Raw genomic sequence first — 19,907 nt, 5'->3', positions numbered from 1 at the left:
ACCCCCCGGATCCTGTCGTGGATCCGGGGGTCTACCACTTGGGGTAGTTTGACCTCTGCAGACGGTGAAAACATCACGAGAGCTGGAGCTTTCAATATGATCAAACCAAATCATCAGAGGCCTGTAATTAGTGCTTGTAAAACTGATGAATTAACCATTAAAAAAATTGTTTTGAAAAAAAAGCCGACATAAAATTAAAAAGAAGCAACAAGGACATAGTTTTTTTTTAAAAGCAGAAACAACATGGATTCAGTAGAAATACATTATATTCACGAGATAAACTCGAGAAACTCTGCACAAGGAAGTTAACTTTCCTACTTCTATCATCCTCAACTGCAGGAAATCTAAAGATGTAAGGCAGTTTTAGAGTTTTTATTTTGCACATTACCTGAATCTAACATGAGACACGAAGAAAAATGTTTGGGGAAAAAAAAAAAAAAAGTAATATTTTCAAACAGTTCCCCAAACCAAAAGGAAAACTAATTTGTTTGTAGCTTTTGGAGTTCCTGCCAGCAAGGTAACCTGCAATCAGACACACACACACACACACACACACACACACACACACACACACACACACACACACACACACACACACACACACACACACACACACACACACACACACACAGTTCGCTGCCATTCATAAGTCACAGTGTAATTCAGGCCTCGCGGCTCGCTCTCTCTCTCTGCTGTGGATGAATGTTTGTATCAGGAGAGTAAACAAGTTTCTGTATCCGTGCTAATATCATCCAGCAGGCTGAGAGCAATCGCTCCTGCTCTGTGAGCGAAACATTACTGCTGTAAAAGGATCATTTGTGAAGAATGAGGATTTTTTTTTCTTCTTTCTTTTAAGATCTACACGGCTGTGTTCATTTCACACCAGAAAAGTGTTGAAATAAAGTCTCTCAGATTGAAGTTTGTTTCGACGATTAAAGGTTTTAAAACTAATTTAAAGTGCAGGCGATTTGAAATGTTTATTAATGAACTGACGTTACAATTAGAATTCTGCTCGGACCAATTTAAAAAAGTATGTGTATTTCCATTTGTGGGGTGGTTTTGTGGAATGGTCTTGACGACACGATTAAACAAAATATGAATATAACGCAATTAAAATTTTCATAAATAGCTCGATTGGAGAAGTTTTTTCTTTTCTTTTCTATTGCCTGTTTAGTTATTTTATTGGATTTTGCATTTCTCAAAGAGTGAAGAATGGGGGTAGGACCTGATAAGCCGAGGCTTCTTCCTGTCCCTCTTTGAACGAGTCAAATGTGTGTTATATTGAAATTGGCTTTTTATTTATTTTTGTGGGGGGTTTTTTATCTTATTTTTTTTCCCATTTGTTTCATCTAATTTTAATCGTTTCTTCGTTCAAAAGAAATAAATCAAAGCAAATCAAATGAAACTTAGGAGTTTGAATCCAATCAAAATGAATCGAATCCTGCAAAAACAAATTGCTTTAATATCCAGGATTTAACATATTGAACAGGTTGTTCCTCTTCCAGACTCGAGCAGAAATGTTCGACGCGTGGATGAGTTGAGTTTGAGCGGAGGAGGTTCTTCAGGCTGTGTGGAAAAGACCAGTGAAGTTCACGCAGGAGGACTCGTCACTTTTCCTTCAGCTCAAGTCCAAATCCAGAAATTCGTCTTCAACCTCTCGCTGCACACATTCCTCCTTTCACTCCTTCTGGAACTTTCTCCTCTTTTAAAGACGTCATGTGGACCAGGGGCCTCCGGCCGGGGTCCGGATTATTCAGCCTGCATGTTTTTCAGTCACTTCCTGCTGCAGCATTACGTCATCGGACTCAGGTGCATTGCAGTGGGAGACAAATAAAACATTCAGCCGCTCTTTAGCCTGAAGCTATGTAGTTTAAACATGAGTTGATGCTTTTTAAGGCTATACATGCACCATTTCCTGGTCATCGTTAACAAAATGTATTTTCATTAACCCATTTGAACATACTTAGTTTCATTAAATGGTGTAGTCAGATTGAAGTTTTTCCCAATTAAATATCACTTAACACCACCATTGGCAATTTTACAACAAATACCCAGTATATACATTCAGTATGAACAGAAAAGATAACAGGGAGACCGAAAGAAGTGATAAGAACTGATATTGGACGTTCATTGCTGCTCATATAAGTTGAATCATGTTTTTTTTTTGTTTGTTTTTTTCCAAACAACATTTAAAGTGCTGATTCAAAACAAACCCAAAGAAACAAAGAGTGAAAATAAATGCGCCTGATCACCACTTTATTTCTGCAGTAGTTACAGGTGACTCGTAAACAGCGAATGGCTTCATTGCAGTTGGGCTGCTGGTGGTTAAATTGACACCAAATCAATGAGGCCAAATTAATTATTCCCTCAGTGGTTGATATTCAAAGTCGTCCCTGCGTCTCTTCTTGTTGGGTCGATGCTGAAAATGGCTGACGGGGCCCAAACCTATCCCTCGGGGGCTCTCGGCCTATTTCCCTGATCAAACTATTAGAGAAAGCATTTAGGCGGGACTGCTCGGGCCGTCCTCGACATTGATCTGCATTGATTTCACTAATGGGGTTTCTGTTACCTTGGTGGCCACAGAGCCACATCCAAGGTCTCCAAGCTCATTGTGGATGCTCTTCATTGACTGTGGCGAATAACAGACTGAAAGGTAGATAATGAGCAATGAGCCAGATGAGGCTGTTTTTCTCTGTGGTTAAATGAGACGTGAAAACGCTGCATGAGAACACCTGAGCTCAGCGGACGGGGGGGGGGGGGGGGGGAACAAGTTCTGTCATAAAGTAATGTTTGGTTCACCGTCGCACCTAAACTTCATTGTGAAACAATAATGCACCAATGGACGGAGACAGAAAACAGAAATAGAAAATAAAGCCAATAATGACTTTACTTGTCAAGACGGTAATAACATGTTTGTGTAAGTTATTACATTATTGAAGTAGCATGAAGGATGAAACCACTAAAATGAGGTACAAAAATATCTGAAAGCGTAAAGAAATGTCCACCATCTTCAACTGTATTTGAAACTTCAATGATTGCGTCATAAAACTACTGTGTATGTGAAACTTTAGAAGCTGTGTTCACCTCATTTTAAAGGTTAAATGTGTTTTGCGGCTCCACGTAAATTTGATTGGGTGGAAAATCTCCAGAAAGAGGCTCTTATGGTCATAAAGGTTACAGATCCCTGGTCTACTACGTCATAAGAAACTCAACACGGCCCAGATGATCGTTTAGTAAATGTACACTTTATTGGAGAAGTTCTGTAAAATTCAAGGGTGAATAGCACATACTGCCCAGTGGCAATGCTTTGTACACCTTCGATAATATAGACGACAGCGTGCAGGAAGCTGTCACAGCGTCGCTGCACAATATTTGCGCCGAATTACTCATCATGGGGAACGAAACCAACACGGATGAGTTTTCTTGCCGTTTCGCAACAGATCCTTCTGTGCCCCTAGCGTTATGGCGGTGAAGTACTTCACGGCACATACAACCTCGAAGCAGAACTTCCAGGGTGAAGCGCACTGCCCCATGCATACTGTAGATGCAGTTCCATACTTTTTTTTTTTTTTTTTACAAAGATGTCATGTCATTGCGTCACTTCCGCTGCAGGAGCTCTGATCACAGTTTCTAGGTTCATCATGGTTATAGAGGTTTTAATTCCTGGGTTTTACATGGAACTTTTAAGGTTGCTGTTCCTTAATTTGACCACAAGGTGGAGTCACTGTCAAAGTGAGTGTGACGTATCTCCGGCTGGTGGATACCAGCTAACACGTAAAATCTCTGTTAAAATCCTTCAACAATAACCGGACGGGTAAAGGCTGAGATATACTCACGCATAGGGCAGCGCGTAGCCTCTAGTCTACACTCTCCATATTTCTGTCTGGAAAACATCGCACTCACTTAGACAGCGACTCCCCCTTGTGGTCAAATTGAGGAACAGCAACTAGATCCATGCAAAGCCCATGCATTACAATCTCTCCACTTTCACGGATAACAGCCATGATTAACTCAGCATCTGAAGGAATTCCATCGTCCCCGTCAAAGTAGGAGAAAAATAAATTAAGAAAATGACAGAGATTGAGGCGTATGCCCCGTTATGTCTATGCCGTTACCTCCGGCTCCTGCAAGCGGAAGTGACGCAATGACGTGAAGCGCGTGTAAACAAAGTTTGGGACGCTCGGAGGAGCGCGTCCACTTTTCTCACTGCGTGGAGATTTGTTTTATTCCTGCCCGGTTTGGGAGTTTTAACGGGAACGGTGAGTCGTTTATCCGTCGTTTTGTTTTGTTCTGCCGCTTTTTGTGCGAAGTGCAGCCGGAAACAGACAATGAGGGGAAGCTGACGGCGACGAAACGAGCCAAACAAAACGGAGTTGAGCAGGAAACTGGCAGAAAGTCAGCGGATCACTCTCAAACTTCTTTTCTCTTTGTAGAAGCATATTTATTTCCACTCGTGTAGTTATCAGAAAATACTACAGAACGCTATTTTACTTTACTACTCTGCCCATTTGTGCAGTAATAGTTGTGCAGGAAAATATCTAAATTAAGATGGGCAGTAATTTAAAGAATCAATATTGTTTTCCTTTTTTTTAGATAGAATAATAATGATCATGCATTATACCACAGTTTTCTTCTGAGACTGTGTTTCTGACTTTTGTTTTTACCAGCAACACTGTGAAAACAGGACTAAATAATGATAATGATGATAAGGACATTTGTGTACATGTGAGATGCATTTAATAAGATAATGTTAGTTTTATTTTGACCTACATTTTGTTGTATTGAAACAGTTTATTCCAAGATTTATACATGCATACATCAAATGTCCATATATATAATGTACACTGTATTACAGTCATGATTGAGAGAGAGTGCTGCAGAGTAAATAATCTCAATAAACAAATATTTATCAGAAGCAAACGGCACAAAACCTGCTACAAAAAGATTATTTCCAAGATATTTCTCTGTTTATCCATCCACCTTTTATCCTGTTCAGGGGCACTGGAGACGATCCCAGCCAAGTATTGATGAGGGCAGGGTGCATTGTGGACTGGTCGCCACTCCATCACAGGGAGGCAGACACTGAGACAGACATTCACACCCAGGAGCAATTTACGTCACATATTAACCTCCCTTGCATGTTGTTGGATTGTGGGGGGAAACCAGAGTAGCTATAGAGGAAACCCACACATGCACAGAACATGCAAAGTCCACACAGAGCCACACAAAGGCCAGTATTTGAGCCCATGACCTTCTCGCTGTGAGGCAAGAGGACGAACCACTGCAGTACCATGTGGCTCAGCTCTATTTATGTATTATTATATTCTTCGCTCCAGTTATTACAATTACAAAGGATTGTTTTTCTGGAATGCTACTTCAGTCATGTATGAACTTATTCGATTACTGACAAAAATATGACATTAGTCTCATTACACTATTGACAATTTATTGGGCTTAAGTATATTTAAAGGGCCAATATTATTATATTATTCTTTGTTACAAATCCCATTTGTATTCCAGTAATTTCCCATTTCTTTGTAAAAGATAAAGTAAAAAACATTTGCCTATTTTGCCCCCTTTTAAAATGGCATCTTGTGTAATTTTGGCTGTTTACACATGGTTTCATCAGAACATCTTGGAAAAAAATGAGGCAGTTTTTGTAATTCTCAAGTGAAAATATATGAATAATGATCGAACACCAAGACTTCCTGTTTGATTTTTAAAAAGGAAAGACCTTCCAAAAAAGAGTTTTAGATAGAATTCAGTGTATTTTTTGATGTTCACTAGGGGGTTTCAAGGAGAATCATGATCAGGGTCATTGACATTGAATATTATTATTATGAATATTAATAGTAATGCTTTTGCTGCTGTAGCTGCATGGATAAATATTTTTTACAGTTACAATAGTTATGTGTTTCCATGCATGTGTTTAAGACACTTGTTCACCACCTGCATAATAAAAAAGGAATAAAAATAAGAACCTTTGTGTACACAATAAACTCAGGGTAGCTGATCCCAGCTGACTGTAGGTCTGCCCAGTATCCGTACTAGGGCTGGGCGATATGGAACTTTCAATGGCGTTATATGCCATAAACTCAATATTGTTTTAAGAACAAAGTTTGACCACAAAGACAATCCTGGGTCCAAGTCACCAACAAGCTGCAACACAGACACTTTTATTAACCACCAGCTGCACAAAATATACATGAATTCTCCAGAAAAATGGTTCAAAAAGTGGCACGCATTAAAAAAACATTGATTCTTGTCAGGTTTAAGCCAGTGGTATCCATCTCAGAGAGAAGCAGTGAAATGACAACAGTATAATGCACAAACATATATCAATGCAAAAAAATGTAGTATTTTTCTGTTTATAATTTTAAAAACAATCTTGACACATCCTAAATTTCGATATATTGCCCAGCCCCTAATCTGAACTACTGCTTGCTTAAAGAGTCTGACAATTTTTTACCAGTTTTGTATATTATTAGTTTGAAATAAAATAAATAAAACCTGTGAAATTTTATACGGGGCAAACTAAAATGCAAACTCATAGTATGTGCACCTTTTTTCCAGAATTTAGAAGTTTTCATAGTTATTGTTGGAGCCATTTTATGTTTTGTAGAGCATATTGCTTATTCCTATTGTCTGTGTGCCTCCCCCCTGTTCACCGGCCATGTATGCAGGTTTCATGTTTGCCCACTAGGTGGAGCTGGGCCAAGGTGGGGGGGGTTATAAAGCCTCCAGGTAATTGATGAAGATTCTTTGGTTATGAGGAAATGTTTGGAACTCAGTAGTGGGCAGAGTAATTGATGACGGGCATCAACCGTTGGACTGTGCATATCAATAAATGGGATTAATATATCCAAGGACAAATGACGATTTGGCTCTTCATCATTGTTGCTCCAGTACACTCGTCGAAACCAGTTACCCGTCCTCGCCAGAGCGACACTTTAAATAGGTTAAAGTGCCTCTACAGTAATAATTGCTGGATTGCTCCTCTTAAATGTCAGCATATCTTGTGGCCGAGCTCAGGTAGATGAAGTGAAGTGAAACCTACAAAACATGTCAAAGTTTGACAGGAAAACTGATAAACGACGACAACATTTTAAGAAAAGAAACCATGTTCCTCTCTCAGCATATTCCCACTATCGTACATACACTATAATCCAGAAAATTTAACATTTCTATCAACAAAATTAATAAAATGTTGTTTAAAAATCAGTAATATCAATTAATGGCGATTTTCCAACTAGAAAAAGAAACGTTGTGCAGCTTTCAAAACAGAAAAAGGTGATAAGTAGTACTTCTTTTTATGAACACCACATGTTTTACGTTTTTTTTGGTGTGGGGGGGGGGGGGGGGGGGTTCTGACAGGTTTGTCCAATTGGGACAATCTAGGAGACTGTGACAAGTGTTTGCAAAGTTCAGCACCTCTGGAAATAACTTCCCACAATTCAGATTGCTTGTCAGGCTGCCAAACAACAACTTGAAGTCCAGAGAACACTTCCACAGTACAAGGATGTCCTCATTGTCTCGCTGGAGGAAACACGTTCTGCAGGAATGCAAAATTCCCCCCAAACAAAAACAAGAGAAAGGACAGACGCAGAGAAATGTTTTTGATTTCTCATTTCAATCTGCATACGGAGCCATTTGCATGCATGGGACGTGATACTGTCGTCCTAGAATGGCCTCCTGAAGACAGTAATTCACTGGAATTGTAGTTTCTGGCAGTCTGATGTAACATTAAATCCTCTGAAGAGCCTGCTTATTATAGCTGACCTGGACGTTGGCTTCAGTCTGCCGAGGAAAGAAATAAGACAAAAATGCTCTATCTGACCTCTCTACATTTAACATCTACCCACCAGTCCAAAGGTGGCTAATAACAACATTGAACTCTACCATTCATAAATATAAGGCAATAAATCCGTGGATGTCACAGATCAGATGGTAAATGGTTACGACAGAGACGCTTTCTCCCAGTCATCAAAAAAAAAAAAACTAGACAGAATGAAAACGTGTTTTCATTGGCTGCTCAACTGCCTCTCAAAACAAAATGTGTCTGTGTGTGTGTGTGATGTCCACCAGATCTCTGACTTATTTCATTCTGTTGATTTCAGCAGGAACCGAAATATGTCAGCAGCTTGTTGAGTTTTGTGTCGTGATTTGTCAGCAGTATGTTGGTTTCACTCGTCTCATAAACAAGCTGGTGAGGAAATCTAAAAAGGCCATAAGAGGAAGTCTGGACTTCATCACAGTTTATCTGTAGACTGTATGTCTGCCGTTAGGCATGGTGGAGGCATCATCATGCCGTTAGCAGGCTGCTTGAGCAATTAGCAACCTCTAGCTTTAAGTTTGATTTCAACGGTTATTTTCCTATTTTTGCTTTATTTCTGAGCCCTTTGTGCTTTTTGACGATTCCGTCCGATTGACGCTGGAGTTCTGAAGTGAATTTAAAGCGCGAGACGCCTTTTGTGTTGCAACTTCCCGTCTGGCTCGATCTTCCCTGCGCAACCTGCCTTGGCTTCCGTCAATTATGGACACAAGAAGAGTGAAGCTCCGAGCCACTCCAGACGTAAACACAAGTAGTGTCTAGAACCAGCGATGGAAGTCGAGACACTTTGATTCTCTGTATCTGAAGAGAGCGACTGGCAGAAGTGTTTCTGAGGAGCTGACGGTTCTAATCCGGTTGCTCCAGTGCAGGCGTTTCAAACATGAGGCCCGTGGGGCGAAGACCGGCCTGCAAGAGGATCCAATCCGACCAAATCACCAATTGTAAAGATTCCAAAGAAGCTCTCCACTTTTTTAACATAGTTTTCTTAAGAGTTGTGGACATAAAACAACACTGAGACCCGAGTTGAAATACCAGCGATGTTGCCATGGAAACAAGCTACGTCATTGCTAGCCAACCAGTATTAGCTTCAAAGCCATCCTGTTATTGCAAAATAAAAAAACAATAGTCAAGATATTTTCACCTGAAAGAATCATTAAATTGTCTTTATGTTGAAATTGGAGCAACTTTCATTACTAATTGTTTGGTTTTGTGAAAACATCGATTTTTTTTTTTTTTTTTAAGTTATATTTGGCGCCACAACAAAGAAAAAAAAAACTTCAATGTTACCATTATTTTACCGGTTCTGCCCACAGATGAAATAGTACTGTATGTGGCTCCTGAACTAAAATGAGTTTGACTCCTCTGTTCCAGACTGAAGATGAACGAAGATGCCTTCGAGGTCCCAGAAAGGACCGAGTACCGCTACCTGGTCCAGGAGGAGGGCGAGGAGGAGGTGCAGTACGTCCGTCACCGGCAGTACATCAGCCCCATCATGGTGCTGTCCCGACGCTGCATCTTCCTCATCTGCCTGGCCGTGGTCGCTCTGCTCGTTCTGGCCACCTACCTGGGCTACGTGGCCCAGACGCTGCCGGCCGAACTCGCCCAGGTGTCAACGGACTGCGGAGACTTCCGAGGGAGACGCGTGAGTTCAGACGTCTCATGCAGTCACGATATTTACCGGCTGTCTTGTTACAGAGGAAACAAGCCGTCGGTGGCGACGTAGGGTTTTCCCAGGTCCACCTTCAAGTGAAAACGCTGAACTATTGTTGCGTTCCGAGTGTCCGTTTACACGACAACGCTGCTCGGAGCCACTGAAAATGCAACTACTTGAAAACAGCTCCCAGGGTGGAACTTTTCTAAAACGGTCTCTCTCCCGAGTAAACGGGGAAAACACACTACTACTGCGCATGCACACCATAGCTATGGTGAATAGTTCTTCTGCACATGTGCGAGCAGATGAAATCTAACAACAACAATGGCGGCCTCCACAGTGGCAGTGACCCCCAGTCCATCTGTCGACTGTTCGTGAACAGCACCTACTAGTGGCTCAACATACTAACTACATTGTTTTCAGCGTTTCTGCCGTTGCCGTGAAAACGCAAAACTTTTCTGAAACAAAAACTTTTCATTTGAGAGGTTGTCGTGTAAACGGGGCCTGAATGTGGAGGAGATATTGTGGACATTTCTGAACTTACAATGATGCTGCTGAACGATATGCAAGTTGATTTGTTTGGTAATCAGGGTGTTTAATTAAAATGCACTTTACAGCCATTAACCTATGTTTCTATTAAATTATCATGATTCTAAAACAAAATGTTTCAGGGAAATTAATATTGGTCTCATATTTCAATCAGGTTTATTATTTATTTCAGATTTATTTTTAAGTGGTATTACATTTGGGAATGGCTGCTCTAAAGCTCACAACTTGAATTCATTATTTTAAAATAAAACTAAGACAAACGTGAATCTAAAAAGTGAATTCCATTGACCCTGTGACACGCAAGCAAACATAAATAGATATGAAATCACTGTAATAACTGAGACAGTGCCCCTTAATCTCTGAAGCTATTATAGGTTTGAACTTGTTGAAGACTTAAAGAGACATGTTTTCAGCATCAATTGAATTGACTGAAGCTGCAAAACAAATGTAAAATAAAAGTTGTTGCTTTTATGAAATGTAAAAACATTTGATAATTGTTTACATTTTATCATTGTTTTAGTGTTTTCAGCCGTTGCAGCTGTTTTAGTAATTTAAACACTTTTATCATTCCCCTTTTGTTTTTTGACATTATAGGATCTCTTTCACATTTTGCTTGACGAAGCATTATTTTATTTATATGTTATCATTATTAACCACTAAACAAACAAACTAAAATGTTTATGAATCTATAATGCTGTGAAACTACAGGGCACCAATAAAGGGAAGCTGGAGATCTGCCTGTGGCTCCAGAGCGGCGGGTTGCAGACCTCCACCACAGACACAGTTCACATAAACACAGTAACATTCCTCCACAGTCACAGCAGAGATGTTTGAGCTTCTCCTGCAGAAACACTAACAAAGCGGAGCTTCGAACACAAATATCTCCTGACAGATGTTGTATTTCAGCTGAAAGATCCACTCTTACAGTTCGGCTTCAGATATCCATGTACATTGTTTCTGATGACACTTTTCACAAAGCGGTAGCCACTGATACACAGGGTACTGACACGGAGAATAGTATATATGAGCCTGGATGCATTTTAATGAAAATCAAACCAAACCTGTGTTAGGAGGATCAAAAGTCAAAGATGGTTCATATTCAGTTTCAAAGCATAAAAATTAAATGCAAGTATAAATGATTAAAAGTATGAAATGAATTGAAAATACAACTTGGATGCAAGTCGAGTTGGAGCATTAAAAACCAATAAAAAAAAGAGTAAAAACAAACTTCTGAGCATAAACTCATTTGTCCCCCATAGATAAATGGAGCGTACTCCTTCAAAGGCATCCCGTACGCCGCTCCTCCAGTTGGCGCCCTGCGCTGGGCCCCGCCGGCCCCCCCGACGTGCAGAGGCGGGGTCAAAGACGCGGGCCGTTTTCGCAGCATGTGTCCTCAGGTGCGGCCGCTGACCAGCTCGGGGCGGGTGATGGGCCAGGAGGACTGCCTCTTCGTCAACGTGTGGACGCCCACCCTGCAGCCCGGCGCCCGGCTGCCCGTCCTGGTGTGGATCCACGGGGGCTACCTGCAGATGCTCAGCGGGGGCGAGCCGGGCTACTCGCCCACCGAGAAGCTGGCCGCCGACACGGGAGCGGTCTACGTCAGCTTCAACTACAGGATCAACGCCTTCGGCTTCCTGGCTCTGGAGGTGCTGAGGGAGGGGTCGCCACGGAACACGTCAGGTACAAAACACCGATGCCCAACTTACAGGAAACACTTTTTAACGTGCCCCCAGCTCGCTCAGTTGGTAGAGCATGAGACTCAAGGTATTCCACCCCCAGGAAGGTTCTTAATCGGTGCAATGTGATCTGGGTGACAGTGCTCAGACTGCCACCCCCTTGACCCGGAAACAGATAAGCGGGAGAAGATGGACGCATGAATGAGTTTTTAACGTCTCTGTGATGTTGTCTGGTTCTGGTTTTCATGCACTACAACGAAGGTATTGATAGAGGAAAGGAAACTAAGTCTTTTGGAGGAAGGATTGTTGAATTAACCTGGAAATCCCCTTATTAACTTGAGGAAGTCCAACATTGTAGGGGTGTGTTGCTCCATGTCTCCTTCATCAAATATTTTCCACCTTGTGTCCTCAAAACAGACTGCGGAGCTAAAGTCCAACAATCTTCATGTGTTTTTATATGTTTTCTTACTTTTTCTTTGAATTCTTATTTATGTAAATAAGTGACGGCAAGGAAACAATTCAGTCGTTAGTAGTGTAATGTTGCTCCCTTATTTCTTATGATTCTGTCTGCAATTGCGAAATCAAGTATTTTCTGGGGAACATGTGGATTTACGTGCATAAAAAAACTAAAAGCATAAACATGATACATGAATTTTAATCTTTTTCAGCTGTGCAGTAAAGGTGTAACTCCCAATAAACTATAGTGACGTACACGCTTGCTTTGCTGTGTGGACTGGTGTTGGTGCTGGTGTTGTAGACGTGGAACCGCACCACAGTTACAATGAAGCAGCTTTAGAAACACTAATCTGGATCTTGAAATTCAAGAAGTAGTGAGAGCTTTTACCAGTTTTCATTAGTGTGTCACGAGAAGTCAGAATGGATGTGTTGGATATTTCCTGCCGGGCTGTTTACCACTTAAGCAGAACCTTTTGATATTTACGGTGTTTACGTTGCGCTGGCAGTGCAACTGACTGGTGAAAGCGTCCATACCTTTCCATTAAGATGTGAATACTTAATGAATGTTCAGGCCATCTGGATGAACGGAGCTCTGCCGGAATGTTTGCGGTCTGATTTCTGTTGCATCATGCAAACCAGACCAGTGTGACCTTGATGTGTAACGACCCAGTGAATGTTTAAACATTGCGCAAACGATGGATGGATGGACGAGTCCACCCCCTCCCCGTGCACTCCACGCACTTTCTAATTATGAATACTCCTAATTCTCTGCCCCATTTCCTCGCTCCCTCAGCTGGAGACAAGTTAAATTTAGTCTGGGCTGCCAGAAGAGCCACTGCAGAACAGACACTTTTGTTTCTGATAAAGAAAATGGGACGACGGAAACAAGGACACATCAAAGCAGGCTGTTCTCACTAATCAATCCTTCCCTTCCTCCTCCTCCTCCTCTTCAGGGAACTACGGCTTCCTGGACCAGATCGCCGCTCTGAAGTGGGTGCAGAGGAACATACATGTGTTTGGAGGAGATCCTGGGAAAGTCACCATATTTGGACAGAGCTCTGGTATGAATCCAGTGAAACCATTCACTACTCCCTAAGTGTGTCATCGTTGTCGTGTAACACACAAACCAACTCTGTTCCTGTTTTGTTTTGTCGGTGCTGAATAATCATTGCCCCAAAAGAAAGTTAAAGGCACCGTCACAGCTCGGTGTTGTTGACTTCTGGTATTTGAGTAACGTAGTTATGCACATTAGAGGAGGAACTGAACAGACTTTATAAGGACGGGGCGCAGATCCCGAAAGGCTAATCAGCCATGACACAATGACCCCTTAAAGTTATAACGAATATGGGGGGAAAAGTACGACAAAGAGGCACCAAACTAAAAAAAAGAAAAGATACATTTGACTTAAAACACAAAATGAATCAAAGACTAATCAAATGAGGAGGAAAAATGTTCGAAAATGTCGTCTGATAAAAATGCATACGGCCTCAAGAGACATACAATGACAACACAAAGTGACTCAACATGACATTAGAATAAACCACAAATGATTCAAATGTAACATAAAACAAAGACGCATTAAATATTTACAAGTGTAAAGATGTTTGATCTCAACTCTAACACTGAATAATTACCGCACTGAAAACATTTTTTTTTAATTCTGCAGATGGTTTTCTGCTGGAATCTTTTTTTTATTAAATGAAGGAATCAGTCAGTTCTTTGCAGTGGGACCACCAGCAGAACTTGGAAAACTTGGAGTTGATTAGTAACCTGACCGACTGGTTAAAGCTGTTCTTTCACATGTCTTCTGCTCGGGGTGGTGAAGGCGGGACGTCCGTGTGGACTCTGATGACCTCGCCGCTGGCCAAAGGCCTTTTCCACGCGGCTGCAGACATGAGCGGCTCGTACGTCTACAAGGCGCCGCTGGAGGAAGTCGAGGCCGTCAACAAGGTGTTCCTGAATAAGACGGGCTGCAAAGACGCGGCCTGCCTCCGACGGCTTTCAGTCCCTCAGGTCCTGCAGGTAGGACCAAAAGTTAGGACACAGCAGGTCATTGATTTCACTACAGCGGTTAATCTTCTTAAATATTTGAAGATTTTATAAAATACTAATCTTGTGGCTCATCTTTGGTCAGTAAAGACATTTTAATAAAATTTTAAGCTGCTTTTTTTTTTTTCTTCTTCCATTTTGATGGTGAAAAAATGTCACTCGGGTATCAGAGGACAGAAATGTGTGTAATTTCACAGTGAACGTTATTAAGGTAAAGAAATGAAATATCTTGAGCACGTTGGTTCTGCACTTAGATGCAGAAACGTCGTCCCGGCGTGTCACACAGGCCATCCTGTGAAAAGGAAAAAATAAAACTTTTAAGAAGGTTTAACTCCACATTTGTGACGGAGATGCTGAATAGTAAGTGCTGCAGTTATCATGCCTCACGCATCATGCTCGTGTCGACAAAATCAATCCTTCCCGTGTATCGTCTTCACAGGCCATCCCATGGCAAGAGTACCCTGCTTGGGGGCAAGAAGATCTCTTAGACCTTCCCACTCGAGGGCGCTTCGTTGGCCCAGTGGTGGCGGTGGACGGCTACGTCATGGAAGCTCCGCCCTTCGAGGTGTGGGAGAAGAAGTTGAATCACAGCGACGTGCCGTTCCTCGTCGGGTCGACATGGCAGGAGGTGGACTTCAGGTGAGGAGGCGTCCTGGCTCAGGTGTTTCGAGGCCAACAGACGCTCCTTCTCACTTCTGTTTCCTCCTCTCAGTCCTCCAGTTGGAAACATCTCCACGTGGACCTGGGGCGACTACCACTGGTTTGTAACAGGTAACAGCTGCTGTGTGGATGTGACAGATGTGCAAGTTACCCCAACAAATAGTTGTTGATATACAGTTACAACTTTAGAAAGTCGTGGTTTTACGTCACAAAATGCTGACTCATGAGTTATCAGTAGGGCTATCGATTATTGCATCTAATATTTGCAGTACATACAAACATCCACAAGATGTCTTTCTCTTTCTGCTTTGAGATTTGTTTTCTTTAATAACAGCACTTTGTTTTGCATAAAAAGAACATGAATGTAAACTGTATTGGAAGGTAATTGCATTTCAGTCCGTCTTTCCCTGCTGTGGATATTACACATGTTGACAATTTGATAATAATAAATGTGTTTTGGGTTTTTTATAGCACCTTTTTATTAGTATAACTGTAGATGTTTTGCCGGGACTGCCAAATTGGATTTCGCTCCAGAGCTTCATCCACAATAACTTAATCATCTGTCATGTGATGACGACGACAGGATGATGCTCTACACACGGAGTTTTCCTGCATGTATCACTGATTCATGTCTTTGTCCTCTCGACAGAGAAACTTTCAACTTTCAATGAGACGCTCCCCGGTGAGGCGCTGCGCTTGTACCCGTCCTCGGATCCTTGTCCCACCACGGACCGCTGCCCGGAGAAGGCGTACACCACCATGGTCTCTGACATCAGGGTCACCTGTCCACTCAACGACTTGGCCCAGAGGGCTGCAGGTAAGCAAGTGCAGCTCGCAAAGGCAATGAGAAAGGCGTATAGATGTAGTGGGGTAAAAAGAAAATATTGATCGATTTCAAAAGAAAAAACATGAAATATAAAAGCTAAACTGCAGGGGTTGGGTTGGGTTCCTCTCTCTTGAAAGCACCTAGAAATAGCTGTGTTGTATTTAGTGTAATATAAATAAAGTTGAATTGAATTGAAGGCCAGTGCAAAGACCTGAAAACTTTCATGTGGGCCACTGTCTTGGTGTTTGTCAGGACTCAAGCAGCAGCAGCGTTTTGTCTTCAGTTGTCTCATAGATTTAGGAAGACGACCAACTCTGCATTTCCACCAAATGCATGAACTGGTTTCTATGAATCTTGCTGAGTCGTCAGTCCTTTAACCCTCGCCATGTTGTTTAGATGACAATAAGCAGGCTTTGTAACTGCTTGAATATAACTTCCTCAGATTCAGATCAGACTCCATGATCACACCACAATTCACTGAAAGACTGAAGGAGAGCACTAACTTCTATTGTCTCTTCATTGGCTAAAAAAATATACTACTTTGATTTTATCTTTGTTCAGCTGAAAAAAAGGTTTCATCACATGTAAAGGTCGACCTACTCAACGCACACGTTGCTTTTTAGGTCGTAGTCTGCTGGTGAATAAGTGATGTAAATCTGGATTATCATAGTTGTCGTAGCACATTTAGTTATCATCTGAAATCTGAGCCTGTGGTATCATGTCGGTGTTGAGAAGAAAAGAAGTGGGCCCAGGATAAAGCTTTGAGGAACTCCACATGTGATTTTGTTCTGCAAAGACTTTGAAATTACAAGTTGACACAAAGAAGTTGTATTCCTCCTCCTCCTTTTTTCCCTCCAGCGGCCCTCAGTAGTCCAGTCTATCGCTACGTGGTGACGCACACGCCATCAGGACCCATCAACGCCACCAGCGATCTTCTGGCATTTCCCAGCCGCTTCTCCTTCCACTGCATGGACGTCGTAACGTTCTTCGGAGGCCTTGAGTCGGCTCTGAATAAACCATTGTCCCCCAAGGATCACAGTTTCCGGGATCTCTTCACACGGAACCTACTCAGCTTCGCGAAAACAGGTGAGGTTACCTGCCGTTTTCCTTGGGTTCATTATCACATCAGCCAAAGAGATTCAGGGAAAGGGAGGAATCATTAACTGTTCATTTAACGTTCGTTTAGCTTTCCAATCCAATCTATCGCTGCTGTAAATTAAGGGCAAGAGATGGAGCACTGTTATTTCTAAGTACAAATCTGGAAGGTGTACTATGAGGTCAAACACGGTCCTGGAGTAGCCTTGAAAGATAAACTCAAATGTCTGATGCGCTGTCTCACTGTAAGTAATCCGTGATCCGGGTCTGTCATTCAGGGTTTGAACATTTCTTACCATCTCGTAGGTAAAATGGATGCGGAGTGGCAGGAATTCCCAGCAGCCACTGCTCTCCTGTCAGACAAACTGAAGGTGGTCAAGAACTTCTCACCCGCTCAATGTGATCTGTGGAAGAAGAACGGCCTGTTTGAATATGCGTGGATCAACTGAACGGCAGCCTGAGTAAGAGAATGACGGGAAAGGACAGAGGGCAACAAGCAACATTGGAACATTGCTTCATCTTTGTTTTAAAGATTCCATATTACACAAAATTGACCTTGTGATGGTTTTCTAACAGTAATATGTGTCCCCATAGCCTGTGTAAGAGGCCCCAGAAGTGACGAAAGTCTGTCATCTCCCTCACTTTTTAGCGAATATGTGCTCAAACAGGCAATTCAGAGATTTTCCCTTAATGATTTTTCCCTTTTGAACTCCCCATCTTCAGGAGCCTCTCATTCTGGTTCAAACTGGTGTGGTTGGAAAAACAGCGTTTGCAGTGATAAATCCACCATAATCACTGGCGCATGGCAAGAGCAGCCTCTTCTCCAGGGTTACCAGATCTCACTCACTGTCTCCAGCTCAAACGCAACGTAAAACTAAGTGCACAACTGCACTAAATAAACAAAACGTAGCACAAACAGGTTCCTCAAGAAGCCCAATTGGACATAAACCTGCCTAATCCGACCACTGATCTTTACCCTGAGAGTGGACTGGAGTAGACATGTACAGAAACTGCCTGTTCTCGGTGGAGCTCAGCAGAGGGACTTTTAGACTGGCTTTTAGAATGTTGTTGGATCTCTGACACCGATGTGAAATTTGTGGAAAAACTATAATATGGGACCTTTAAATTAAAAAGAAAGGGTAGCCTGAAATTGCCCGTGTTGTAAATTGGATGAGTTCACCTCTTCGGGAGGCTTTAGATTGGGATGAATGTGACCGCATGTGAAAATGGGAGCATGTCGACCAGAGCGATTGGCAGGGAACTGTATATAAAAGCGTTAATTTGAGTGGTGTGAGGATGATTTATTTTTTTAAATGGATTACTTCCCTTGCATCAGGACGTTTTGATATGTTCTAAGAAAACGTGAGCTGAATGCGTTTAACCTGTGGACGAGCTGATGTGTGTTTTTTGTCCAAATCTGCTGTTTGCACTGACTTGCAATCTTTGATGTTTCCATTGTAAATATTTGCACTTTCCTGTGGACATAAGCTCTCGCTGCAGTCATAGTTGGCGAGTCGAGTCACACTCGCCTCTGCATTAACTGCTATCGGACTTATTCCACTGTTCGAAAAGCAGCGTGTATTTACACACACCTTCACTTTAAATCAATTCCAGTTTTCAATGATTTGTTTGCTTTGCAATATATTTTTGATGATTTATACTCAGGCATTGTGAAGAGAATTAAATGTGTATTGTGACTGTTTTTTTTTTTTTTTCTTGAATGAAGTCTAAGCTGATATTGACCTCATCTCCATTCATAACACTAACGCACCACACAATCAATTATTGTCTGTTTCAGATGGAAAATCTCACACAATGTTCATAAATCATGTTTGTTTTTTTTGTTTTTTGGAGCTTAGCAATGGAAAAAAAGACTTTGATAAATGATATTGAAATATAAAAAGATCCGACGGAAGATGAGCTTGGCAATACAAATGATTGGAATACTGAGGCAAGTTTGTTCAGAGTCATTGAACTAACTAACGGTTATTGCAATCTTTTTTGGCAGGTACGTGTCCTTCCTACGTCAATCACATATTCTTGATTCAGAAAAGTTTTTTTAAAGAACCATTTCAAGCTCTAATATCCAGCTTTTCTGACAGATTTAGAACAGAATAAAACTACAAATATTTTATTACTCCTTTTGAAGGTAATTTCTATGTTAAATTTTATATATATGAAACAAAACTCCCCTTCTATCCCATAACTCCTATGAGAAGAACAGAAAGTCTCCTCTTCTGAGCCTGTCTGCAGTTTTCCTCCTGTTGAAAGGAGTTTTTTTTCTTTCTACATCACCTAAACTTGCTCATGCGTACTAGCTGGGTTCTTTTATCTGTGAAAGTGCCTTGATGACTTTGGTTTTCGGTGTTGTTGAAATTAATTTTATTGATTCGTTTGTTCTGTCGTCTGACGTGATAATGATTAATAGGTTTTGTACCCTCGGGTCCTTTAGTCTACTTGAATACTTCAAGTTGAATTGGTTTCAGGAGTTTGTGTGTGTTGATGAGGGCTGCATGGTGGAGTAGTGCGTCGTGCTCACAGTGAGAATATTGTGGGTTTCAGTGCAGGTCGTGAGTTTTTCTCCAGTTTTCTGTCACAGCGTCTGTGAATAATGTTGAACTCCAACTTTTGTGCTTTGTAATTATTCCATCTCAATTAATGTCTCGGCCCTGGGAAAATACATATATAACACATATAGACCCATGATTAAACTCCAGATAAGAACTATTAGTATAATAAATAAAGCTTCCTAATGGGAAATCACGAATAAACTATTTATAGAATCTTGCACCTTAAAATTTAGATGTTGTATACTTAAAAACATTAGAAATATTATTTCAAGTGAAAAATAAGTCTTCCCACCGGTATTCAATAAAAAAATTTAATTAAGAGAAAATAATTATAATTTAAGAGGATTGGGTGTCTTTGAAAGAGATGTGAGTACCAATGTTATACCATATATAGATGTGTTTCATTTCTGGGAGTCATATTATGAAATGGACTTAGCGACTGATGACTTAAAATTGTGTAAATCTACATTGAAATGTAAAATAATTAATGGTTACAATGAAAAATGATTGAAATCATTAATAAGAATAACTTGGAATAAGTTTC

At 41.3% G+C, this 19,907-nt stretch overlaps 1 protein-coding gene across 3 annotated transcripts; it reads left to right on the top strand.

Moving 5' to 3' along the window:
• Nucleotides 1-4,135: 4,135 nt before the first annotated feature.
• LOC308106328 (para-nitrobenzyl esterase) lies at nucleotides 4,136-19,410 on the top strand. 3 transcript variants are annotated; one of them, XM_080458019.1, is made up of 11 exons: nucleotides 4,147-4,259; nucleotides 9,203-9,473; nucleotides 11,291-11,711; nucleotides 13,117-13,224; nucleotides 13,989-14,185; nucleotides 14,652-14,851; nucleotides 14,925-14,983; nucleotides 15,522-15,689; nucleotides 16,557-16,784; nucleotides 17,100-17,254; nucleotides 17,517-18,495. In XM_080458019.1, the coding sequence occupies exons 2-10, from the start codon at nucleotides 9,210-9,212 to the stop codon at nucleotides 17,240-17,242; spliced, it is 1,788 nt and encodes a 595-aa protein (XP_080314145.1). In that variant the 5' UTR covers nucleotides 4,147-4,259; nucleotides 9,203-9,209; the 3' UTR covers nucleotides 17,243-17,254; nucleotides 17,517-18,495. The 3 variants fall into 3 exon arrangements, with proteins under 3 accessions (XP_080314143.1, XP_080314145.1, XP_080314144.1); XM_080458017.1 differs by having other exon boundaries at nucleotides 4,136-4,259; nucleotides 17,100-19,410; XM_080458018.1 differs by lacking the exon at nucleotides 4,147-4,259 and adding an exon at nucleotides 8,249-8,772 and having other exon boundaries at nucleotides 17,100-19,410.
• The last annotated feature ends 497 nt before the right edge of the window (nucleotides 19,411-19,907 follow it).

Source organism: Lipophrys pholis, assembly GCF_963383615.2.
Source record: "Lipophrys pholis genome assembly, chromosome: 2".
Taxonomy (NCBI): domain Eukaryota; kingdom Metazoa; phylum Chordata; class Actinopteri; order Blenniiformes; family Blenniidae; genus Lipophrys; species Lipophrys pholis.
This window is presented reverse-complemented; position numbering and strand designations above follow the sequence as displayed.